A 27,115-nucleotide genomic window follows, 5' to 3' on the forward strand; every position below is an offset into this window, starting at 1 on the left:
AGTCCCCGCAGTTAAATAAATAATAATTATTAATAAGGCATTGTTTACTTTCTTTTAATTGAATATGTTCTCCAGCCATTGAAGTTGTTTTTCATAAAGATGTTTCAGAAAGCAACCCTTATATAATTTTGTGGATGTCAAGAGGATAATTGTTCTCTTGTCTTCCACTTGTATTAAAAGTGTAGAACAAGAATAGAGAAACACAATGAATGGCACTGACTAGCTGGCTTTCTATTTTGGAGTCTAGAACATGAACAGACTGAATTCCTTATACAGTATATAACTTAACACCTGGCTTTCCAAGTGCACCTTTTATCAAACTGGGGACAAATGTGTTATTTCATCTTTGTGTGAAAAGCACACAAAACACATTCTGACATTTTGTCAGGTGAACTTTTTTTTTTTTTACTTCGTAGTTTATATACTTCACTATATTCATCAAAGCCATTCATCCATACTATAGAGTTTTTCTGTCAGCACATTTAAGCCATGCATTTTATTATCTGTAAAGCATTATAAACTTATTAACCCTATCTTTCTCTTCAGCTTCTACAACTGGGGTACACAGGTGGCCAAACATAATGCCAGCTCAAACTATGAGGTATTTACAGAGAATCCAAGGGGCCTGCTCTTCAATTGCAAGAATGATAGGAAAATCTTGAATGTTGACCCAGAGGTGAGCATGTTTGATCTCAGCAGAACTTGTGAGACACTGGTAAACAGAGATTGCTGACCTCTCTCAGTCCTGCTTTAGCTCTCACTTAACATCCATGAGTAAATGAACACATGAACTATGTTAAATGGAGTATTTGTTTAATGAATAACTCAAGGCTGATTAGGATTTAAACAGGAACATTGTATTGTCTCTGATACTACTACTATTAGATGCAGTGCCTATTTAGTTGATCATGACAAATAATCATGTAGACATAAAAGCATAACAGCAATGTGAAGCATTTTTGGTCGTGATATCAAATAGCCTGAGTGTGAAGTGGAAAGATTGTATTGTTGCACCTGGGTAGCATTTTTGTTCCAATCTCTCGAAATATCCATCAGAGTGGGTTAGAACGAACCGCGAAATTCAGTCCTGGAACCTGTGCCACTATTTTTTTGCCTGTGTGCCCAGGAGCTATGAGTGCGTGCTATTTTGGAAAAGAGGCAACAATGCAGACTGGCCTCTTGAACACAAACTCACCCAAGCTGCCTCGTTGAGGGTGAGATGGCAGAGGCGAGTATTGCCTGTGGTCGAGCACACCCCGACCAGGCCGGCTATTAAAAACGAGGGGAGGCTAAGGAACCCAGACACTGAAACCGCTCGTGCACCCAGAATCCAACCTCAGGCCCCCACCAGGCATGACCTCATTGCCCATGTGGATGCATTCCTTCTTACAAACTGGCGAAATTGTCACATATTAAACCCTGAATTGAATTTGTTTGTTTGTTTGTTTGTTTGTTTTATCGCCATGTTGATATAGCCAATGTTGTGAACATTTCACAATTATAAACCCAAATTCTTTTTGGGTTTGATGAAAATATGTTGGTTATCCCTCCAAAGTAGCAGTTGGTGGTTTAGTTTGATAACAAGTCTTTATAACAGCTAATGCTTTTCGTTTGCTTTATTTCATTTTATTTTCAGCATATGTTTGCATTTATTTTTGCTCTAAACAAAATGAGTATGTTAGCTCAGACACGATGTACAGTAAATACAAGGAAAACACAGTTATAAAGTACTTTCTTCTATTTCAGTAAATTCGATCTGATATATCAAAAACTATCCTATAAATAAAATTGTTCACATTTTTAAACACTTTTTATTATTATTTCTTTAACCCAACAGGCTACACCTGGCGATAGCTCCATCCGAACTCCTGTCCAGTGTGACCTATATGTGCATGTTGTCATTTATGACCACGTCACCAGAAAACCCGCAACCAGTTCCTGTGCACCGCTCTCCAATTAAATGTATTAAAAAGCACTTGGAGCCTCTAATTTCATCTACATTAAAACAGTTTTTTATACTTCTGACTTCATATTGTGCACAACATCTGGATATGTAGAGTGGCATAGCGGTGCATTTTGATCTTTAGGGCCAAAGAAAAACAAAAGAAGTTGCTATATTGATAAACTGACTTATTCATTTATATAAAATATTTATATTAATTTAACAATTTCTGAATAAAAATGACTGATTTCTTTTCTGTCTTCTTATTTTTTTTTATTAATCACTGTGGCCATTTTAAAATATTTATCGTCTACAAGCACACATTTGAGAGGCTTAGTGATATGGCTCTCAGAGACTGTCAGCCACTTACTTGGGAACCTGAGCTTTTTATTGTACTCTTATCTATAACAACTCTATTTGTCTGAACAAATCAAAGATAAAGCCCTTTAGAAACTTAGGGGTTCTTTCATGTCCCCGCATTCATTTTGACTAAAAGCTGCCAAACACTTCATGAAATGGACAATGACACCCATTCTACATGATTTCAGATAATGAGATACTGCAGAGAGTTCCGGCATTAGATATCCATCAGTCAATAATTTTGTCTTTGCGTGTTTACAAAAAGGAATCAGCAAGATATTGCTATGGTGGTGGCTCATGGTACTTGAATGGTTCCAGTTTACTCAAACTTATTTGAAATAGAAATCTTTTGTACCATTTTAAAAGTCTATACAGTCACTTTTGATCAGTTGAATGCACCCTTGCTGACTTACTGACCCTAAATTGCCATACTTTAGTGTATATATTTTAAACAATATAGTGTTACTGTCTTCATTAATAATTAATTTATTCTGCAGTGCAGGAAGTTTATAACTCAGGACATTTCATTTTTTAAAAAAAAAATAATAATAATAAATAATAATGATACAGGATTGTAGGATTATACTAATAACACTCATAATCTCTCAAATATCTACAATACAAAATATTAGAGCACAGTTTATCTGACAGAAAAAACACATGTACATAAAGTTTCTGTTTAATCACCAGGATGAAGGCTCAAGAAGTGGGTGGTGATTCACCCACATTCATAACTGTTTAACTTAACAGGCCACAGTCCTTTCATGTGGTGGAGTGGCAGTGTGATGAAACTGCCCACTCCAGTCCCCTCACAACGGCACAGCTCATTCAAACACCTACAAATCAACATAGCAGATGTGCTTGTGAAAATCTGGGTTCTTATCCTAAAGTGGACTTTGTTGGGGGAAAAAAACATGATAAATATAGGTTACTGAGGCAGGCCACATAATTTCTCACTACAGCAATTACACCTCGGACAGATCTGGCAACAGAAAGCCATGTCTTGAAAATATGTCCACTGGCATCAGATATCTGGGGTGGGAGTCAATCACTTCCTCCTCAATAATCCTGAAAGAGAGACCGTGACAGAGGATACTGAAGCCGTGCACTAGTGTGCGGAGGGGACGCGGTGCAGCTTCCGGATCAGACTCTGCTGTGCAGGATGTGTCTGCTCATCGCCATTGAGCTCAACTAAATGGGACAGAGAGCCCTTAATGCACCCCATAAGCCATGTCATTCAGCGCATCAGCACATACACACAGCTTTGCTGAGAGACGTTTCACGGATTTCACTATCGACCATTGCAACACAGATCCACATGACTCACACAGTCGCTCAGAGACAGCTGAGAGCGTGCAGAGTGCGCAATGAAGACGTAAACGTTTGTTTTGATGCCCCAAACGTGCCCTAAGACGATAAAGAACGCATTTTTCACTTCTTGTTGTATTTTCAGTTTGGTATATATTTCGAAAATACCCTAATTACTCCTGTCTTATTCTTTGTTTTTATCTTAAAATAATAGGCTACACGCTTAAACTTTCCTCTCGCATTCTTCTCTTTGTGAAGAAGGGTGTCCGACTGTAGCAATCTGCGAACAGTGAGCGCATCGGATCTTTTCAGGTAATCATTTGATAAGATTCACAAACAAAGTCGATCGAAGTGGATCTTTTGAAGTCTTGACTCGTAGTTGACAACTGAATCACTGAACCGAGAACTTTGTATTGACCAGTGGTGCGAAAAGTAGCTGCTACTACTACTACTACTTCAGTAGCTGAATTTAATTTAATATTTAATAGCAATTTAATAATTTAATAGCAGAAATGAAAGATTATGTAGCCTATACAAGTTTAGAATTGGTTGTATGACCGTTTTATTAGCCTAATAGGTATTCGAAACAGAGTAAGTTTTATTAGGCTACATTAGATTAATTAAACAAGCAAAAACTTTTTCAGCCATGAATGAACTTTAGTAGTGTTTAGTGTAAATGCAATTTACATGTAGTTTCCAAATTGATTTATTTTCTGGGCTGAATCATAGCTTCAGCAATGTGAGCAATACTTAGCCTACAATAAACAGTCAAAACTAGTACAAAAAGGGACATTGGAGAACGCGTGATGACAGCAGAGTCTGTTTAGTGAACCGGTTCTTTGAAACGAACCGTTCAAAAGAACCGATTCGCGGAGATCAGTCGGACTTCCCAACACTGTCCGACTGCTCCCATAAGCCCTATATTACTAGCGAAACAAGCTTTACCTTCAGTGAACGCAGGGAAGAGGCGCGATTGGCTGAGAACAGCATCGCTCAGACACAAAACCGAGGATCAAGCCTGACCATCCGGACTACAGCAGATCAAACTCAAACGGCATCCTCGCACATTATGTACAGGGACTGTGATAACTGCTTCACGAGCGTCGATCTTTGGAAACTGAATTTGGGCTATTCTTTTTGAGTATATACCAAAGTGACATCTTGTTTAAGTTTCCCCTTTCTTTTTTCGCTCTGTTTGCCTTATTTTGGGGGTTCGTGTGATGCTCTCTCTCTCAAGAGACAAGAGTTTGGAAACGCATTCAGCACTGATATACTACACCTAGATCAGCTACAACAGTCCTCCAGCATGGATCGCTGTGAACGACTGTTTATCCTCCTGTTGGGATGGGGTTATCTGTTTTGTGGATACTGTGCTGTGCTTAAAACACCCTTCATGGGTTTCTCAAAAGACGTGCAGTTAGGACAAAAAGTGGAAGCGCATGATAAGCAACATGCAAAGAAAACCGAGCAGGACACGCTGTCAGAACACATGCAGATGCTCTACGCCAAATTCACCAGCGCGGGATTCCCTCTCAAAGATGGGAACACTGTCCGCAGCTTCAAAGGACATTTGGGTAGGTGTTAAATTCATTTCATAGTAGCTAAATGACTAAATGCAGTAACTGAGTACTAGTTAATACCACTTCATTTTTTTCTCTTAAGTTAGTTAATGAGTTAGTGTGTTTATTTACTTGGATAGTTTAGGTAGCCTACCTGAACTGAAAATCCCTAGTTTTCATAAGAATCGTGTGATTTTTTCCCCTCATAAAACGCAAAAGAGATGCTTGACAGCATGTTTACACTCACTTTAACTTAATCTTTTTCCAAATATGAATAGGCTACGACTGACACTGTCAGTCCCTAACGTCTCCTGTATAAATAAATAATAACAGGTTTAAGTGAACTATCTCTTTAAGACAGCTTGTGCTGCAGTCGGTGCAATTACACCTGTTGATTTCTGTTTGCGTGAGACATCCGCTCGGGGTGAATAGCTCATCCTATAACGTTTCATAAATCTTTTTAAATGTTATTTTCAAGGCTTTAAAACGGATGTTATTCAATGTCGATAGAATGAGCCAACTCTACATCGGATGTGTTGCTTTTGATCGTAAAACTAGCGAACTTTAGTCTTAACATTTTGCATGTGGATTCAACGATTCCGATACTGCTCTATCTATTAAAACTTACTTTTAATATACTTTAATCGCTGGTATGACTAATAACTTTTCGCTCGTGCAGAGAAGTGCGCTTCTTGGCTCACGCTGAGACGCTCGTATTATAGTGCGCCAGTGTTGCCAGATCTCTCATCAAAACAAGCTCGAATCAAGCGACTTTCCACACCAAAGTGGCGTAGTCTCTTCAGTTATTATACAGTCATAAAAATCACTGAATAAATCTCTTTCGTGCACATTGATGCATCACTGAGATGGTGAAGGATGATTAATGATATTATGTAAATTGCAAGGCTTTTGTGTTTGTTCGTACATAGTTCGAGAAAATCCACCAAAAAGCGCAACACGCGAATTTCCACATTAATAAGAGACTAGAGAAGAAAAAAAAAAGAATCCCAGAGTTGCTTATAACTAGAGGGCCATGGCAGCACAGTACTGCACACATACCGCCCTCAAGTGTTCAGTTCTGGATACATGCATTGATTTCTAACTCTTTCTTTTTTTAAACTCAGTGGTCATATGCCAACGAGAAACCCATAGACCAAGTTTGTCTTTTGAAATATGCGTTTCAGCTGGAGAGTGATAATAATGCGATGCTTTTCTGAATTTTTGTGTTTTTTTTTCCTGTTAGGCACCATCAATGATAAGCAGTTACAGATCTTCAACCTCACTTCCCTCACTAAGTCTGAAGACGTTCTCTCAGCAACGCTGCACTACTACATTGGTGACCTGCAGAACAGCAGCCACAGATGCACAAGGCACAAGAGTTGTGCTCACCATAACCTCAGAAGACAAGGTCATATTCACCTAGATGTCTGGAGCTTCAGCTTTGTGGATAACACCACCAGAACAGTCGGCCATTTCTCCATTAACATCTCCACAATGTACCAGGACTTCATATCATGGCAGTGGAAAGACATTACTCGTGTAGTCAACCAAGCCAAGCAACACAACCAGCTTCTCATAGGCATTGACATTGACTCAAAAGGAAGTCAATCTTGGAAGAAACTCTTGTCTGATAGGTCTCCTTACATTCTGGTCTACGCAAATGACTCGGCTATCTCAGAGCCTGAGAGTGTTGTGTCCACCCTGCAGAGACACAAAAGCAGACTGGTGCCAAATCTTCATATGCTCGAAATACATAATCGCAGTGCCCCCTCACAACATCGGACCAAGCGGTCCGCCAACATCCTGCTGCCGCTACAGAACAATGAGCTTCCAGGCCCAGAGTACCCTTATGAGATACCTACATGGGATGAGACCAGCCCTTATGATCCAGTGGAGAGTAAACCGGTCAAGCGCCCTCGCAAGAAGCCTCGCAAGAATCCACGGCACAAGAACCCTCTCCTGCAGTTTGATGAGCAGACCATTAAGAAAGCACGTAAAAAGCAATGGAACGAGCCAAAGAACTGTGCTCGCAGATATTTAAAGGTTGATTTTGCAGATATCGGCTGGAGCGAGTGGATTATCTCCCCCAAGTCTTTTGATGCGTACTACTGCTCAGGGTCATGTCAGTTCCCCATGCCAAAGGTACGTTACTTATTTATGGTTACAAAAAACGAAAATTCCATACTTTTTGATAGAAATCAGTTAGCTGGACTGTTTTATTTCTAATTAAGCAAGAAGTCAAGCTGTTTTGTTAAATGAAACAAGCATTTCATTGACAAGTGCAACTCTTATTTGTTGTAATACAATCAACTTTAGAAGGGAGTAACTAGAGCAGAGGGGGAAAGGACGGATACAGGCATGAAGAGAAGTGATTTATAAGCACTACCTAGTGGCAGTCAGGAGAAAAGCTGTGAATCATTCAGCTCGACACTGTGGGCAGCACAGCAGTTCATTAAGCTTCCATTAGTTAGTACACCATTCATGTCATCCTCATTATAAAACCTGCCCATTGCCACTTCGAGATGTTGCTACCAATGGTTTTCCATCTTAAGTTAAAGAAACAAGAAGTCTTCAGTAATGTGGTAGTTTTACTAGTTTTTTACTACAGTTTTAAGTTTCTGTAGTTAAGCTGATTATAGAAAACCAAGATCCAGTTGTTTCATATTTCCTTACCATCCCTCCAGATAAGAAAAGATTTACATTTTGAACTTAAAAGATAATCTTTAAATACCATAATAATGTAATCAGACTGTTAAATGTCACTTCTAGCAAATCTCAAAATGAATACCCGTTTATCATAATGTACATTATAATTGTGAAATTCACTTTAGATTTAAAAATGGTTTATTTTATTTGTTTTTAGTGTTTTATAGCTAATTTATTTAGATAAAATATTATAGCATTTTAATATCTACAATTTATCAGTTATTGGCCAGAATTGTAACACTGGTGCATTACCAGTGTTATTTTTTGCATACTATATATTACAATTGAATTATATTTTATTTTCATATTTTCAGTTTTCATTTTAGTTTTAGTAATTTTATGTGCTTTCATCATTTTTATTAGTTTTTGTTTTATTTTTAAAAAATATATAATTCTAGTAATTTTAATACTTCAACTTTTCAGCAACAACATTTCTAATTTTCATTGCGTTTTCAGATTGTGTTTTAGCTTGCTTTGCTCTTCGAATGATTGACATTGGAACATGGTTGGATTAGCATGAAACCATACACAATGTTTAACTTCTTTTTACACCCTTTGGTGCTTTTAACTGGTTTATCCCAAAACAACTGTACTGTCCTAAACCCAATATTAGCTTCTGAAAATTGTCTAACCTTGTGAACTTTTTACCTCCTCCAGTCTTTGAAACCTTCAAACCACGCCACCATTCAGAGCATCGTGCGGGCAGTGGGGGTGGTCCCAGGCATCCCAGAGCCCTGCTGTGTACCAGAGAAGATGTCTTCCCTCAGCATCCTCTTCTTTGATGAAGACAAGAACGTGGTCCTCAAGGTCTACCCAAACATGACAGTGGACTCCTGTGCCTGTCGGTAAACGCTTTGGTCTTTTCCACCAGCCTCCCTCCCTCAATCTGTTTCCAAATTTTTGCACTGGAAGAAAGACTGAAGATGTTCATTTCATAACCCTTGAAGAACTATCTCTAGCTTTAAGGATTGTGAAGAGCAAAGTGCTTTTCCAGAAGGAATTCATTACTGTTAGCAGGAGGCTTCATGCATCAGTAGAGATATGAGCATATGAAGAGACTGTCTGCGTTTGACCAGGATGTTCTCATGTTTCTATAACCTCAGCAGTTAAGCATACAGGGGAAATTTTTTTTGCTGTCATCCATCATGTTTCTGTACAGTTTGTATAATCTGTCATTATTATAGCTATATTTTTGCTACGGAGGCATTGATTGACTCTCATTGTTCATATTCTATGGCTGCTATACCGAGGTAGACTTTACTCCAGAGCCTAAATATGCTGAAAACTGGACTTTTTGGGGGGGGGGGGGGGGGGGGAATCTCTTTTTGTTATGTTTGTCAAAAAAAATGGATTTATATTAAAATGATTGCCTATATAAGTTGCATATTCAGTTTTCCACATTAAGCTTAAAACAGTGTTTGATTTCTGGGTGATTCTGTATTGAATGTCTTTAATCGTCAGAAAAAAAAAATATATATATATATTTATTTTCTCCAAAAATGTGCATTGTTACAAACTTATCTGTAATGGTGTTATATCACATGTTTCTGTCTGACCTACTAATACAAGGTTGCATCCTCACATTTAGCTGAATTCATAATGTATATGCACGCATTCTGTTTCAGTTTTCTTATGTGAAAAAAAAAAACGAATCTGTCATTCCTCTGAAAACTGCAAATAGATTTCAAAAGACCATACACTATATTATGAGCAATGTTTCAAATGATGTTCAGGAAGATGATTCTGAAAATTGTATGTAGATTATATTAAGCCTTTGTCTCTTTAACACAACTGCCTATATAAAGTGCCTTACCACATTAAACAGATTTATCATACATTAAAATAAATATTCCACTAGAATATTTATATTTCACAAAGATGAGTGTAACTTATGTAATGTTTTATTTTTGCAGAATATTTTTAGTCAGTTTATTTTGATAAAATCTGATATTTTGTTCCAGTAATGATTTCTGTATACATTTTGTACTGTTTTTACTTTAAGATTAGCATAGAACTAAAAAAATGACATATCATAAGCTGCATGTTCATAAACGAGGCGAGTTCAAGTTGGAGTTTTTTGTTGCTGTAATTTCAGCCTATGGACAACAGAGAAATGTACACATACATGTAAAAGTGGGCTATTATCTTAATATATAATACATATGTCAAGAAACACTATGTAAAGCACTCCTTTAGCAGTTGTGTAATATATATTTTTGGAAGGCTTCCACCACACTGTGCGTTTTGTAAATGTTATGATGTAGGTGAAAGGATTGTCTTTGTATTATAAGCCTGATAAGAAATTATATTTGTATATGGAAATGACCTTTAAAAGCATTTATTTATTTTCTGTGCGGTGCCTTCTGGATCATATTTTTTGTGATGCACAGAGGGGCTTCATTAAATATTCATTGAGCTTTGCTGCACAAAGGTCAGACAGGGGTGTAAAAGGAAGCAATCACACGACTCACGTCAAATGAGTGAGAATGCTTATTTCTGTAGCACATCTCCCTAGTTGAAAGAATCCCTTTTGGCAGACCATTCAAAGAAAACTCAATAAAGTTTTAAGAATTATGTAGCCACGTGTTTATTTGTCATGTGTTAAAGAACTCAGCCCTCTGGCCATAAAGCAGAACTTTAGTGAATATCGATTGCATTGTTATGCAATCAAAAACTATGTTGAGGCTGCTGCATCATGGAACATTATGTAAATTGCTTAATGGGTCAATAAAGTATGGAAAGTTACCATACAAACATCCACACAAACAGTCCATTATTTAATAGATATTCTCATTTAAAAATCACTACTGTGCAATGACTGCTGGACTTGAAATGTTTTGAGAAGAAAAAATTAAAGGTTTTTTTTTTTTTTTTTTTTTTTTTACATTTTTGCTGACATTTTTATACGCAATTACTGTAAAACATCTTGTAGAATGACAAAAAAAAAAAAAACTAAATTCTCAACATTTTCCTCCTATTCACAAGGATAAAATAAGCAAGCATCAAACATTACATCAACACAAACATATTTGGCTCAGGTGCAGAGTTTAGAGTCACCTGAATACTTGAACTCTAGGAAAAGTCACTAAAAAGACTACGTTTCACTTAACACTTCTTGAACTGTACAAACTGCAGTGCCAGTCACCCGCTGAGGTTAACCTTTGAAACCTCATCAGTGGCATTTACAGTCACAGGTGGTTATTACCTTCAGGAGCTCAAATACGTGACATTCTAAAACAAGGAACATCTCACCTTCCTGCCAAACCACAAACCTTTCTGCACTTCTAAAGGTAAATATTACCAATGGTTGATGCCCCGGCGACATCATTCTCACAGACTGATTCTGCTCTGACATCTCAGTGGTATGGTTTCAGGCAAATACAACAATGTTAATCATCACAATATATGAGCACATCTGAACACTGTGAAACAATTCCCTTCTTATGTCTGTCCTCCTCTGCTGTGCCTCCCACAGCACTAACAGCAGCCTCCAGTCAAGGACTCCATTGTTGCAGAACATACACTGCTTCTGTTGGCTTCATGGTCTGAGGTTCCTTGGAAGAAAGGCTGGCATGTTGGAGATGACAAATGGCAGAAGGGTTCTGTTTAACTCACACTGTTTGAACACATGGGTGCACTGGGGTGTCAGTTAGAAGTCTGTGTCCCAACCCGACATTTCATCTGGAGGGATTTCTTCTTCAGGAGGATAACTGTCAAAGTAACTGTGGTCAGTGGGTCCCTTCACCTGAAGAAAAATAAATAAAAAGAGAAAACAAGATAATATTCCAGTACACTACTGTTCAAAAGGGTCAGTAATATTTTTTTAATTCTTTTAAAAGAAATTCTTACTTTTAAGTAAGAATTTGTAAGTGACAACATTTTAGACCCTGTTCACACCTGTATTTAGCGTTGTCCACTTGTGATCAGTTCGACAAAAATGCATCTTAATACCAGGTGTAAACAGAGCCTAAGACTTTCACACTGTTACAGAAAAAGGTGTATAAATGCTCAAATGTGACCCTGGACCTCAAAATCAAGTCGCTGGTATATTTGTAGCAATAGCAAAAAATACATTGTATGGGTCAAAATGATAGATTTTTCTTATATGCCAAAGATCATTAGGATATTAAGTAAAGATCATGTTGCATGAAGATATTTTGTAAATTTCCTACCATAAATAAATCAAAACTTAATTTTTGATTAGTTATATGCATTGCTAAGAACTTCGTTTGGACAGTGTTTAAAGGTGATTTTCTCAGTATTTAGATTTTTTTGCACCCTCAGATTCCAGATTTTCGAATAGTTGTATCTCAGCCAAATATTGTCCTATCCTAACAAACCATACATCAATGGAACGCTTATTTATTCAGCTTTCAGATTATGTACACATCTCAGTTTCGTAAAATTGACACTTATGACTGGTTTTGTGGTCCAGGGTCACAAATAAATGCTGTTCTTTTAAACTTTCTATTCATTAAAGAATCCTGAAAACATTTTTCATGATTTCCACAAAAATATTAAGCATTACAACTTTATTCAACAATAATAAATATTTCTTAAGCTCCAGATCAGCATATTAGGATGATTTCTGAAGGATCACATTGCACTGAAGACTGAAGTAATGGCTGCTGGAAATTCAGCTTCGCCATCAATATTACTGTTTCTACCATATTTTTGATCAAATAATTGCAGCCTTGGTGAGTGTAAGATAAAAAAAAAATATTATACATTATTATACATAAATTATTATATAGGGTATTATATATGTAATCTTGACACAATCCTATAAAATAACTCTGTCCAGGTAATGTAGGTGTGCCTTACCTCTCTTTTAAGTGGTGATATCAGACTTCTGGATTTCATACCACTCCAGCTAAATCCTGTAAACCATCTAAACACCAAAGAACAACATCATGAATTAAATCACAACTGTAAAATTTTTGTAGGTGATGATTACACAGATTTCAAAATTTGTGTTTATGGATGCTTTCAAAATGCTACTTGCAAATGTAACGTTTTCTAACCTAACATGATGGAAACCTGTTTGCAAGCAAACACAAGAGAGCAAAGTATCCACTGGACCTCTGGCTGTATAAGTACATCCAAGAGCATGCCCGAAAAAGCCAGAAAATCCATGGAGGTCAGGATTAGAATCTCCTCAAGTTTACTGATTCATTTGTTAAAACATCCTGAGTGACTTTGTGGAACAATAATTCAAGAGACCTTAGGTTATTTTGGCTGTCATCATTATGAAAACCAAGCATACTGTGGTTTTAGTTTTTAAAACATGACAAATCTGAAAACCTTTCTGGGATGAAACACAAAAATGAGTATAATATCTGTAGTAATATGGGCATTGTGGCCAATATTTTGCATTAGGGATTCATACTTTATACATATGAGATGAGTATTTCAAATAAGACCTACGAACTTATGAGGACATTCTTTAGTCAAGCAGCACCAGATTGGGACTGTTGTCCTCTCACCTGTGTTTTTTAATATCAGTTATTCCATTCTTCAAATTTCCCAGTCGCTCTGAAGGGTTTTGTCTTCATGAAAAAAGGGGACAGCAAAATCATATTATTATATATAGCAGTGGGACCTGAGAGTTTCAGAAAACAGGTAAAAGACATGAGAATGGATTATAAATGATCCATGATCATACCTGCACAGCTTTCGAATAAGGTCACCTGGCCTCTTGGTGATCTTTTTAGGGAAGTCCATCTTCTCAATTCCTTTCAGAATGAATGTGTATATAATCATCTGATCTGAGCCAGTAAAGGGGGGGTCAGGAACAATCAGATCACATACGTTTCATTATAATAATCAGAACAATCTTTTACATGTATCTGTATTATGAATATGTGACCCTGTCTGTGAAATCCAAGCTAAAGTCTCAAAATCTAATTATGAGATAACAAGCATTGATTTGGTTTCAACCATTCATTTCACTATGATTTCAATCTTTGACATGGCTTTACTCAGTCAGTATTTAAGATATCAAGGTTACATTTTCACAGAATGTTCTTTCCATTATGAATGATGATTTTATGTTAAACAGTAAATCACAAAAAAAAAAAAAAAAAAAAATTCACAGGCACGGTCACATGTGAGAACCTAGGTTGATGCAAACCTTCCTGTAAGAAGTTCAAAAATCAGGATTCCAAGAGACCAGAAGTCCACACTGAGACCATGACCTTTACTGAGAATGATTTCAGGCGCAACATACTCTGGAGTCCCACAGAACGTCCATGTCTTCTGGCCACACTTGAGCTTTTTAGCAAAGCCAAAATCCACCTGAGAAAAGATGCTTTGAATTGATATCGCTGAACTGAGTTGACTGAGTGAAGTTTGCTGATTTAGCAGAGGAGCTTACCAACTTGACATATCCATCTGTGTCCAGCATGAGATTCTCAGGCTTCAGGTCTCTGTATATGATGCTGTTGTTGTGGAGGTAGTCGAAGGCCTCTGTTACGCAGCCCACACAGAACTTGGCAGTGTACTCATCAAAACTCCCCCTGGATCAAAATAGGTACACTTTTAGCATATGCATTAAAAGAGTGAAGTGGACACTGACCACATGAAATGGAGCTAACCTGTCTCTAAGAAGACTCCAGATCTCGCCACCCAAACACGCCTCCAACAGCATGTACACATACTTGTTGTCTTTAAAAGTGCAGTACATTCTAAGTGAAAAAAGGTATAGATTAGATCTAAATATAACAATTATGTTTTGAAATTCATGCCATGCTCAATATTACATCCACTGCCACTGGCTTTTCTCTTATATTCGGTTACAATCATTCTCTCTTAATTCAATCATGTGAACACTAAGGGGATTCATGGGTATCTCTTTAAAAGCAATTAACAGTGAAATTCAATTCTCACTTTATTTTCAAGATGTTCCAATATTTCCTAAAACTCACGAAACTAAACAGGCAATACTAAAACAGTCTAGATGAACATACTTCACAATGAAAGGAGAGTTTGTCTCAAGCAAGATCCTCCTCTCAGAGTAAATGTGCTCTTCCTGTCTGTTATCCACAATGTGCCGTTTCTTGATGCATTTCAGAGCAAACGTCTCATTCTCGTTCTTCACCTTCACCTAGAGCAAAACTGGCATCATTATTGCTCATATTATTCCTTCACTTTGTGGAAATGCTTTTTTTTTTTTTTTTTTTTTTGAATGTTAAATGATGAAGAGAAAGTGTGATTATTGTCGACATGTTTCTAACCAATTCAACTCTGCCAAAGCCTCCAACTCCCAGCGTGGCAATAACCTCGAGGCAGCTGAAGGGTATAGTGGATGCAAAGTTGCTCTCTCTCTCTTTCAGCTCAATCATATCGTGTGACACAGGTGTGGTGGGAGGAGTGCAGCTTCCTGAAATCCTAAAAGAATATAATTTAATATAATTAAATGAGCAAATTTGTGACATTGGCCATTGTTCTGCTGATGCAAACTGATTTTCAGACCTCACTGTATGTCATATGTTTTCTTATGTCTGCAATATGTGCATATGTACATGTTATGAACTATATGAATTTAATTCTTTAATTCTGTCAGTTGGAGATTGCTGGTAAAGCTCAGCCTTTATTCAACTTAGTTGCTGAAACTAAAAAGTGTTTATTATTTTGGCTTGCATGCTTTTTTAAGTAAAGTCAACTAATTAGATTTTACAGTGTAAGCTTTACTGTTTGACAGCACAATGGAGAGGCAAGAAGTCAAGGAGTCATGACGATTATCATTGTTTAAATAAAAAGAAACAGCTAGTACTTACTTTGCATTTCTTTTCTTATCATCCCTTGCTAAATTTTCGACATAGCTCTGGAGGTACTTTTTAAGCTCATCAAAAGTTCCAACAGTCTGAGTAAAGGTTCTGAGAAAAGACTGTTGTTACTGTCACTGAGTTAAAAAAAATCATAATCAAGTGAATGATGATGATCTTGAAGTGGGAACTCACTCTCGATCAATGACAAGGCATTCCACACCATCCTCATCTGCGATTATATTCGCAGATCTGACATCATCGCTGCGGTTTGACAAAGCAGGAACACATTCAGTGAATTAGACCTAAACTGAGCTAAAATGACAGTTTTATGGATTTGTTTGTAATAATATTCTGTTAAGTCATATACATGTTGACAAGACCAAGTTGCTCTCTGTTATAGCAATAATACTGAAAGACCTCATATACCAAAAGGTTACTGAAACAGGATTAAAGTGGGCAAATGAGAATTGAGCAGGGGATTGAAGAAGGACAGCACCTGATGAGGGCCTTCTCGCCGAAATAATCCCCTTTCCCCAAGGTGTTGATGATCTGAGGCTCTTCATGATCCTGAGTGCTCTGTGTGACTTTAATCTGGGCAACACAGAAAGACAGAGGTTACATTTCAAAATGTACAAACCATATCAGTTTAAGAGAACAGCTGTATGTCTTATGATCTGTATTTTTTTTATATATTTTTTTACTTTGGATTTATGGTCCAAATCTATTTTCAATTATATAAATTTCATGTGTGTTGAGATGATGCATCATTTACAGACTCCATCCTTCAATTCTAGGCAATGTGTAATCAATAATAACGATACTGAAGAAATGGAGTTAGTTCTCTGAGTTCTGATTCATTCTCAATTCTGTAAAATGATCCAGAAAACCACTGTGACCCTCTTGACCTTTCTGATGTCAGTAATGGCCTTATTCCCAACACGCTATCTGACATGGTGGCGACAGGCTGACGAGAACCATCATTTCCGGTAATTAAATTCTCTCCCCCTCAGTAAAACATCTTCCTTCCCACCCCCATCTTGAGCGACAGTGGACCAGAAATCAACAGGGGATCTGAGCCTGACTAGCTCATGCTAAACAGTTCCTGTTGCCTCCCAGTGGAGAGTCCTGTCTCTTAACCCCTTCAGTGTCAAATTACTGATTTATCTGAACGCATTCAACCTCCCACAGACCAAGATCAGCATCTGCAGTGAAGTCCATGAGGATTAGTGGGGTGGAAAAATGGTGCCTCGACTGGGTTAAATCACTTTTGTTTTTTTTGTGGTTTAGCATTTAATAGTGTGAGGATATAGCATAACCTCTATTGGCAGTAATAAATACTTGTATGTATTCAGTGGACTTCATAAAGGGCTTTTCACTTTATTATTTATTATTACTTAAAGTTTCTGGGAAGTAGGAAATCAAAAATGATCATATACTAGAAAGGCACATTGAATATACTGAATATACTGAATATATATCAAATATCCACAATGAATTCATATCTCATTTTAATTAAGCCATGGTAAAAGAAATAATTAAACGTTAAGCATAATATGCTAAATACAATAAATACACAGAATAAAGCTTGGACAAAACAAATTGACAATAATATAATGCGAATTACCTTTCCGTTGGCAATTATATAAAAGGTGTTTCCTTCTTCTCCTTCCCGGATGATGTAGTCTCCTTTATTATAATATTCCTGAACAGAAAACACAAGACAAAACTCATTTAGCTATTGATTTTACCATCAAGCCAATGCTGTCATATTCCCGGAGAGATCCCCTCGAGGGAGACAACAGGAAGGCTGCCATGTCTGCTTCCACAGTGATATAAGTAGATACACCTCCTGCACTTATTGCTTACATACTTACGTACTTAGGTCAAATTTCCTAAAATGTGTTTCATGCCAGTTTTCACATTAGAAGCAGGTAGAAATTGGCATTAAGGTAACAATTCACTAACCATTAAAGCAGTTCAACTTCTTTATAATAAATAACAATAACAAAAATGTGCATTTTAGCATCTAAGAAGCATTTTAGAACTGGCTTCAATACTCCAGAATAAGCTAAAATTTCTTTGGATATTTTTGGTGACTAGAGCTAGAGAACTCTGTGCCTGAACTGGTATTCCTCCAATTCAACTGGAGACCAAGAATGTTTTCAAGTGATTTGCAAAAATAATGTTCTATTTACAGTGGAATGGAACGATTCAGCTTAAAACTGAGATCAAATATTGTTTAAAATGTTTCAAATTAGACTGAAATCTGAGTTTTGCCAAATGTAATCTTTTAACCATTCTAGAACATTGTAGTGGTGCATCAGAGACATTCCAAGACAGTGTTTGAGTCTTCATTTCTCTGGTCCATGTTCTCAACTGATCTCTATCCCCAACCGTCTTTCTGACAGAGCTCTGCTGTTTCATTAGAGAAGCTCTCTAGGCATGCCACGCTCCTCAAAACATTTGTCTGCTCCCAGCGTCCCGTCTGCATTCCATTCCCCACTGTTTAATGATAGAGTTCCACATTATCTCCATGTTTCAGTCCAAAACATCTGGGCCACGATTGGGTTACATTGCTTCCTTACCCCTAGAGAGGGGAATATAATCAACTCCATCGGAGTGATTGAATAATGACATTCTCCCATTCAACTCCAGGGGCCGACAATCGAGAAGAATGTCCTTGATGTTTGTTCAGCATGGAAGAACACGAGGAGGCTTATTTGACGTTGAGTTGACAAAGCCCACACTCTTTTAGAAAGATCACTTTAGACCCTCTTGGAGAAATGGAATAAATCAGTCAGCAGCCTATACTGGCTGCTACAAACATCTTTAACAAATCACTCATCCCCTCGACTGAACTGAACACTTCGCTCAGCCTTAGACAAATAAGTATGGTAACAATATACTGAGCCAAGTGATGAAAGATGTAATAACGCCACTGTTTTTCCAACATAGTCACTTTGGATCTCGACATTTGAAAACAAGTATTCACTACAGAAGGATACATAGGATCTGAGGGTTATTTATAATGTAAAAAGGTTTTACTTACCACCTCTAAGCAGTCCACAATCTTAGTTAGTTTGTCCCCAGGCAGACTGGCAAGAAGTGAAACACTAAAAATAAAATAATAAATTAAAATAATTCAATTTTCAATTCAATTTCAATTCTATGTTCATCTGTCTTAAAACATTTTGGTTTAAATTTTGATCTTTGACTGTCTTATGACTAAATTTATACAAGCAATTTAAGACTGCCCATTTGACTTGGATTGAATTGATGGTTATGGAGGACAGTTAATTTAATCTTATATAAGATAATATCTCTCAATCTTTTCTTATTAGAATGTCTTCAAGAACCCTCAAATTGAATTATTGTATTTTCCTCCTTTCATGTGTGCTATTTAAACTGATAGTTATATAAGCAAGGTCACAGAGGTCATTTGAACCAGGCCACCGAACTGACCTTCATTATCAATAGCATGGCTAATGCCACCAAAAAAAAAAAAAATCCTCACTATGCTTTATTTGCTTGTTTGATCTCCACAACGTTTCATGCAAAAATCACTCTTTGATGTTTTCAGGCCCAGCTAATGGTTGGCTACATATTATGCGGTAGGACACAGTAAACAGCGGGAGGGATGAGCCATTTGGATTACCTCCTCAGGAAGTTGCGATATTGCTCGTGTCGAGCCTCAGCAGTCATCCGCATGATGTTGTGAAAGACTTCTCGATCGAGGGCCCATGTCTTCACATTGCTGCCAGCTGTGATCATAACAAAACAGCAGGTAAGGGAAATACCAGAAGCATCCATTTAAACTTCAGTGATTCAATAATCCAGAAAACAACAGCTGCTTCCAATAGGGCCATTAGGAAATGATTACATTTTATTGTGGTGACTTGGGTAGAGGTTAAAAAAAAGTCTGCTATATTTTGAGAACCAAACTAGCTACAATGTAAGTGCAAAGAACATTCTCTCTAACAGTCATTTAGTCAGTTAGTTTACATACATATATATATATATATATATATATATATATATATATATATTAAGACTCTTAAAGGTCACATTAAGAATTAACCACCGAAAGAATGCACCACAATGATTTAACATTATTGTTAATAATGAATGTTTCGCTGCACATCAGTGCTTTTTTTTTCGAGTGGGAATAAAAGATATTATGAGGACAGGCATTTGACATCTGGCCACGCAAACACAAAGAAACAAACAAAATTACTGACAACTCAATAAGATTAAGGCTACAAGACAAAACAATGGTGTTTTAGTTCTCACTGATTGGGTGAAATAGCCTGTGGCTACATGAGGCCAATCCATGGTCACTGCATGAACTAAACACACAGAGCGCAGCAGTGCAGGGAAAATTTGTGATTGTCTCTGTTAACCAATTATATAACATATTCATCAGAAACAGCCCATGCACATCCACTGAGAGAGACAGGATGAAGCACAAAGGAAATACTTCACCTTTAACAGAGGCAGTCCTGGTGCAATTGTACAAGATGGCTAATTCACCAAATGTGGTCCAGACTGCTATTGATGTGAGCAGTTTGTTGTGCTGATAGACATCTAGCTTGCCATCTGTAAGAGAAAACAATACCTAAACACAAATTCTTTCTTGCATTTTCAGTAAATTTGCACCTTAATTCACTTAGGTTTGTCCTATTCATAAAGAGAAAACAATTGTGGTTTACAGTGCAGAGATGAGATTAATGACAAAGTGAATATACACAGATTGTGACTAAAAGGGTTTTAAAAGTGTTCCTCATATTATCTTTATAACAATGCCTGTCCAGTGTGATTATAATGGAATAATACAATCAGTTGCTCAATTTGTACCTGCAAGCACAAACAGGTGGTTTCCCGGCTCTCCTTGTTTAATGACGTATTCTCCCTGCTGGTACGTCCTCTCATACATGCATTCCACCATGTCTTTGACCTGTTGCACTTCCAGTCGTCTCAGATACTGGTTCTTATTCAAAGCATCTGTGAGGAGCTTCTTTATACTGTTAGAAACACATTTGTCATAAGTTAATGAAAGGAAAAAAAATATACATATATATGAAAGAATACTGTTTTGCATGAAACTGTGATAGCAGCAGTTGTTATCCGTATTATTAATTTATTCACAATGCTGGGTACATTACTTAGATTACTTAATCTGTTACTGATTCCAAATTACATGACAAAAATTGTAGTTAATAATGTAATCCATTACATTGCAGGTAATATAATCAGACTACTTTTTGATTACTTTTAGATTACTTTTGACCTAACTTGTTTATCACATTGATTTAAATATGATAAGGTTGCACCATACGGATATAAAAATATAAAGTGTAAAAAAAATATTCCATTCGTTGAAATTAACAACATAAAGTGCATTAAACTTTACAGTACATCAAGGTTTTCCAAACTGGGGTACTGTAGGTAGTTTGTGAGGTTAATGAAAAGTTCATCATTAATTAAATCATTAAAATGTAAAATTCAATAAATCATTTTAAAATAACATAAATCGATTTTGTGTAATTCAATGTATCATTTTAAAATCATGCAAATGTCATACTTTATATATATATATATATATATATATATATATATAAAATAAAAATTCAAATCGCAAATCAGTACTTCAAGTAAATGTATGGGTGAAAGATGACCAAAAAAGTTTGGGAATGCCTGCATTACATGTAAATAAGAAATTGTGTGAATTTGTGCATTTTAATGTGTTTGAAAGACAGAAGTCTTCCAAAGACATTGTAATGGTTAAATAATTTACTGAGTGATCATTCAAATAAAAATGAATGTGTTCATCAGTAGTTAATATAATGTTGAATGATTTTTGTAAATTCAGTGGTCAAATGCTGTGTAGCCACCTGACTAGTGACAAGTGACTGGTCTTTGTGTGAATGTCCACAAAACTGGAAGACTTTCTGAGTGTATATAAGCAGTTGGCTATTTTTAAAAAGGAACATTTAAAAGATGAAAAAGAGGAATTTGGGAGAATAAATAAATTATGAATCATTTATTGCTGTTGTGTGAATAATATGCAATCATGTAATCAATAAAAAAGTTACTGTAGTCTGATAACGAGTATTTTAAAATTAATCTCTACGTACTTAATTTTTAAAATCTGATTATGTAAGACAGATTACATGTAATCGGTTACTACCCAGCTCTGTTTATTCAAGATGGACTAATTGGACGGTTCATGCTATGAGGCGCACCAGTTGTTTCATTTTCAGTTTTACAATAGAAACAAGATAATGAATCTCAGCATGGTGTTTTGCAGGCAGATTAGACCAACATAAGCCTCCCAACATAATGAGCACCTACACGCAAGGTCTCCCATAAGCTTAGCATATGAAAAACACAGACTAATTACCAACATGAAAAATTGCCACATCTATTTAAGCTCTTTGAGGATGCTTGATACAATAATGAATATTCCTGTTCAAACACACACACATACAGTATATACACATACATAGCACGTACACATAACATGACCACTTAAAAACTTAGAGACACCCACACCCTCAAAAATGCAATACAATACAATATAACATAATATAAATCTACTGTGAGATTATATGCCTCATCACAAGGTAGTACATGAAAATGAGTACATGAGCAGCTCCTTAAGAGATTCATTTAAATGACATTACCGCCAAAAATCACTGCCATCCTCCTTTCTCCTTATAACCATAACCAAAACATGCCAATCAAACTCTCTAAGGAATTACCTTTGGCATCAAAAGCAGAAAACGATCAAATCTCTCACCTTTGCTCTTTCCAGACTTGTGCACTCTCAAAGTAGAACTTTGGTACACCGCTGGAATCATACGTTCTGGATGAAGGTTCTGCAGAAACTCCAGCTTTTGCTCCTTTTCTCCTATTGAGGGTATCTCTGAGCAGGCCAGTGAGACACTGACTGACCTTTTCCTTGATAGGTGATGGCAGGAGACCTAATTCGCCCTGATTCTTCAGTACATCCTGGAGCTTGTTGAGTTGGATACACTTGTTCCTCAAAGTGTCAGAGATCTCTGAGATGGTTTGTCTCTGCTGGGCCAGCTGCTCCTCTAGATGTTTGATCTGAATCTCCTTGGCATTCAGGTCTTCATCCTTCTTCTTCAGCTGATTCTCTAATTCTTCCACTCTAACTCTGAGAACTTGAGAAACTGAGCTTGATTCTCCATTGTTTTTGGATTTGGCAGAGCCACTGACCTGCTTAAGAGGGTTCAGCTTCATCGACCCATTTCCCATTTTGGCACTTTTATTTTACAGTAAAGGATGATCAAGTTCAATTGGCTGTGGGATGACATCAAACAATATAATTAAAATAATTATAAAATAATATTATTAAAAAGTATTAAATATTTAATATATTTAATATAATCTTAACTTCTCTTTTTTTTTTTTTTTTTTTTTGAGGTCTTTTTGGAAACCAGTTAAATGGCTTGAAAATTTTAACATTGCCGAATCGGGTTGATACTTTTCCTAATCTTATAAAAAGTGATTCTAAACAAAATTTCAACTTGATAACATTCTCTTTTTTTATTAATTATTCACAGTTTTGGGAAAGTTACTTTTAAAAGTATCACAATACTGCATTACTCCACAAAAAGTAACTAATTGCTTTACTTAGTTACTTTTTATGGAAAGTAATGCATTATGTAACATTTAGTCACCCTGGCTGGGCTTGCTTATTTATTTCCAATAACAAAAAATCCAAAAGTTATATTTTTGGCAACTAATTGTCAAAAGTTAAATTATTAAGCCTCAGCCTAAAGAAAGTACCTCTATACCTCACTCCCAATTTCTCTCAACGTGCGTACAGGAGAGGTGTTTTCTTGTAAATTTAAAAGTAATGCGTTACTTTACTGGTTACTTGAAAAAATGATCTGATTACGTAATTATGGGACATCATATATCAATGCAATAAAATACAATAATTTTTGAAAAGTGGACTACTTTGTAGTAAAACATGAATATAAATTAAATAATATTTGCCTTGTTTGTTTCCATTAGTTCAAGTGAATTTAGTAAAATATTTGAGTTAATTTAAATTTTTTATTTATACATTTATACACCTACACTGAGAAGGTCACAGGGACAACCAGAGCTCGACGATTAAATATGTGTGTGATTGCGCATAGTGTAGGCCTATTTATTTTAATAATGAACCTGAGAACCTGAAATTGTCCCAACACAGATTTCTTGAGCTGAACGAAGATGCACACATTTTAAACTTTTCAAAAACGGAACGAAGATCACCAAAATGGAAAAATACATTCATAAAGGGCATGCTCACAGGAAAATAACTAGTGAACAAAACAGGGCTGGATGAAGTGGATATTTATGATTGAAAAAAAAACAACTTAAAATAGCACATGAAATGATTTTATTGATAAAGTCACTTGCTCATAAATATCGTGAGCGTGTGTGTGTGTGTGTGTGTGTGTGTGTGTGTGACAGATCACCCTCAAAAGAAAGCAAGAGCACCCTCAGTTGAAGTTGTAATACTAAGATACTGGGGAAACAGATCTGGCAAACTTTCCAGTGCGCATTTGTGTTTGCGCTCTAGACAGCGTAAAAGGTTTCTATTTACAAAGTGTTTTTACTGCGTTAAGCATTGAATCCACTTCATCCAACGCTCTTTGTTCTCTTTGTTCTTAAGTATCATTTTCTTTTTACTGATGGAGGAGAGGAACGCTGCATATGATTCAGTGAGAGAGCTTTCCAAATGAACGCGTATCGATTCTGGCCATTTTGCAAAAACGTTCAGTCAGTTCAGTTAAAGAACCTACTCAAAAGAATGATTACTCCATAATTAAAGGCATGGCTGGTTCAGTCGACAGAAATACGGGACACACACAACTGCTGAAATATTTGCAGGGCAAACATGTCTCAGGTCAGTCGAAGTGCTCACGGGACGCACAGTGCGTACAGCTCTGCATCTGCAGGTGCCACAGCTGGCATTTGTCCCCTACAGAACACAACTTTGATGGTAAAGGTTAGGGGATCCTCCCAAACCTTTCATCTACCTGTCATGTACCTCATTATGAGGGGCTTAGACATAGGCACAAGACATAGAATGGTCGTCCATATTTTCATATCTCAAATAAAGAGAGAGCGAGATCATTTTACCAGAGATCTGTTGGCCCCAGTGATTTAGACCTGATCAATAATTTAGAGGCACAGTAATACCGGATGCCACCAGCACCCTGTGAGTGTGCAATATGCTCTTTCCTGGACTATCTGGTGATGTCATTCTTTGCTGCCTTTCATTGATGGAAAAAAATGAAATAAGATGTTTTGTAATTCGCTCTGGGTTACAAATGCACAATGAACACTGGACACTCCCACCACAGAGAAAAATGTTTGAGCACAATCACAGTATTTACAGTACAAGAGCTCTGAGCAGACCTCATACACATCCCATAATCTCCATACAGAAACTTTGTTAAACATAGTATGCAACTCAGTAAGAGTGTTATTTTGTTTGCATCTAATCTGGATGTTGAATTCACAGGATATTTGATTATCTTTATGTCCTTACATTCATGAGAGATGCATGTTATTTAATTTAGACAGGATGTGTACAATAGGAAATATATTCAAGGTAATCCACTTGCTATAAGCTAAACATCAAAAATACACACAATTATAAATAAACTTCTAATCAATACAAGTTTTTCTAACAATGAATACTTGAAATAGTACTGGTAATGGTATAGGGCTGTTGCGTAAGACCTACTGACGTTACACCTGTTCCTTCATTTTATCTTTAAAATTTAATCTAAATATTTTTAAATGACATTAAAAACCCTACCGTTTTCGTGTACAGGAACACTTCTTCAAGGGCTGAAAGACAGTGTTGAGTGTTTGAGGCAGCAGCCCCGGTCAACGGCACCGTTCACACGCCCCACACACACCTCTCTCTTTCTCATACACACACACACACACAGAGAGAGAGAGTGACTGGCAGCATGTGTCATTTCCCCACAATAGCTGCCTACACTCAGTCCCTTTAGCTATTGTATTGTCTTCATGACAGCAGAATATTTTATTGATCTCTCTCTCTCTCTTTATTTTTATGTACTCAGTTATTCATAGGCTTGTTGATGTTTTCTGCTGAAATGTTATGAATTAAAATGATATTGTTTTAAATGTCACGTTTTAAATCATCAAATATTTTTGTACATGACCCATTACATTTTTTGCTTTCACTCTCTCAGACTAGTCATAAAACTGATTAAACAGAATAGACTCTATCCCATCATTGCATTGAAACCTAAATCCTGTCGACTTTACTGAGCCTGAGCTAAAGAACGTTTCTTAGTATATCCATGTATCCACACACACACACACACACAGAGAGAGAGAGAGAGAGAGAGATAGAGAGAGTTCATAGTGCTATTACAGCAATCCCAGAGCAGTTGAATTGATTTAACTGCATTTACATGAATCAGAGCTGCTGAAGCTTCTGTCAGCTGAAGTGACTAATATATCATTCAAAGCTGGCTGCCATTAATATGAACTGTGCATCACATTCAGCAAATATTACAGTGACAGCTCAACAGAACCACAGAAGCTGTGTAGGACTCTGAAATTATAAACTAAACTAAAATAAATAAACAAATATCATAATTATATCATTTTCAATTCTATTTCTTTCCAAACCATCACATCTCCAGGTGCAATAACAGTAATCTTAAAACTCAGATTTTTTTTTTTATTATTGTTGACCAGTAGATGGAGACAGAGGCCCTTTTCTCTTCTCCTGTATGAACTTTTGAATGTGGACCATCCTCAAGAGTACAAAACATCATGGTTTTCAAACATTGTCCCTACAATTATTATAATTTATATGAATATATTGTGTATGCTACTGCATAAATACAATATAAACTGATTACAGATCACTGGCTTTCTTCATTCTAACATGTTTTAAATCAACCACCAACAGAAAAGGGTTAGTAGTGACATTTTTGCAGTGCCCTCCTGTTCTAAGTATACACAACATCACTTGGTGCTATCATCCTTCTGCTGTATGGAGAAGACTCACAGCTCTACCTCTCATTCCAGCCTGATGATCCTACATGGACTGCTTGAATCTCCGGCTTGATAAATGAACATTTCCAGCTCAACTTAAACAAGCGATTTATTACAACATCACTGTTCAGCTGAACTCATCGACAATAACACCAGCCAGGTCAGTCAAGATCTTTGGAGGACTGTTTGAAGAGCTGAACTTCACAGAATATACAGTACAACGCAGACCTATCATGAAGATTTACTGTATGCTCAACATCAGTGGTTCTCAACCACATTCCTGGAGGACCCCCATCCCTGCACATTTTGCATGTCTCCTTAATCAAACACACCTGATTCAGGTGACCTGCTCATTAGTAGAGACTTGAAATGGGTGTGTCAGACAAAGGAGGCATGCA

General features: G+C 36.6%; 2 protein-coding genes across 2 annotated transcripts; one reads left to right on the forward strand and one right to left on the reverse strand.

The window, feature by feature from the left end:
- The first annotated feature begins 4,428 nt into the window (after window positions 1-4,428).
- Window positions 4,429-10,453, forward strand: LOC109090788 (bone morphogenetic protein 3-like). The gene is made up of 3 exons (XM_019104627.2): window positions 4,429-5,184; window positions 6,413-7,311; window positions 8,533-10,453. The coding sequence occupies exons 1-3, from the start codon at window positions 4,917-4,919 to the stop codon at window positions 8,722-8,724; spliced, it is 1,359 nt and encodes a 452-aa protein (XP_018960172.1). The 5' UTR covers window positions 4,429-4,916; the 3' UTR covers window positions 8,725-10,453.
- A 319-nt stretch (window positions 10,454-10,772) lies between these two features.
- On the reverse strand, window positions 10,773-26,013 carry prkg2 (protein kinase cGMP-dependent 2). Its single transcript, XM_042756578.1, has 19 exons — window positions 25,495-26,013; window positions 22,444-22,970; window positions 20,499-20,665; window positions 20,127-20,240; window positions 19,300-19,405; window positions 18,694-18,757; window positions 17,269-17,346; window positions 16,141-16,235; window positions 15,837-15,905; window positions 15,654-15,752; window positions 15,111-15,264; window positions 14,844-14,980; window positions 14,472-14,561; window positions 14,252-14,393; window positions 14,009-14,172; window positions 13,541-13,663; window positions 13,362-13,424; window positions 12,700-12,766; window positions 10,773-11,620 (listed from the first exon to the last, which is right to left on the reverse strand). The coding sequence occupies exons 2-19, from the start codon at window positions 22,923-22,925 to the stop codon at window positions 11,525-11,527; spliced, it is 2,310 nt and encodes a 769-aa protein (XP_042612512.1). The 5' UTR covers window positions 22,926-22,970; window positions 25,495-26,013; the 3' UTR covers window positions 10,773-11,524.
- Between the last annotated feature and the right edge of the window lie 1,102 nt (window positions 26,014-27,115).

The sequence above is a fragment of the Cyprinus carpio genome, chromosome A5, assembly GCF_018340385.1.
Source record: "Cyprinus carpio isolate SPL01 chromosome A5, ASM1834038v1, whole genome shotgun sequence".
NCBI classification, from domain to species: domain Eukaryota; kingdom Metazoa; phylum Chordata; class Actinopteri; order Cypriniformes; family Cyprinidae; genus Cyprinus; species Cyprinus carpio.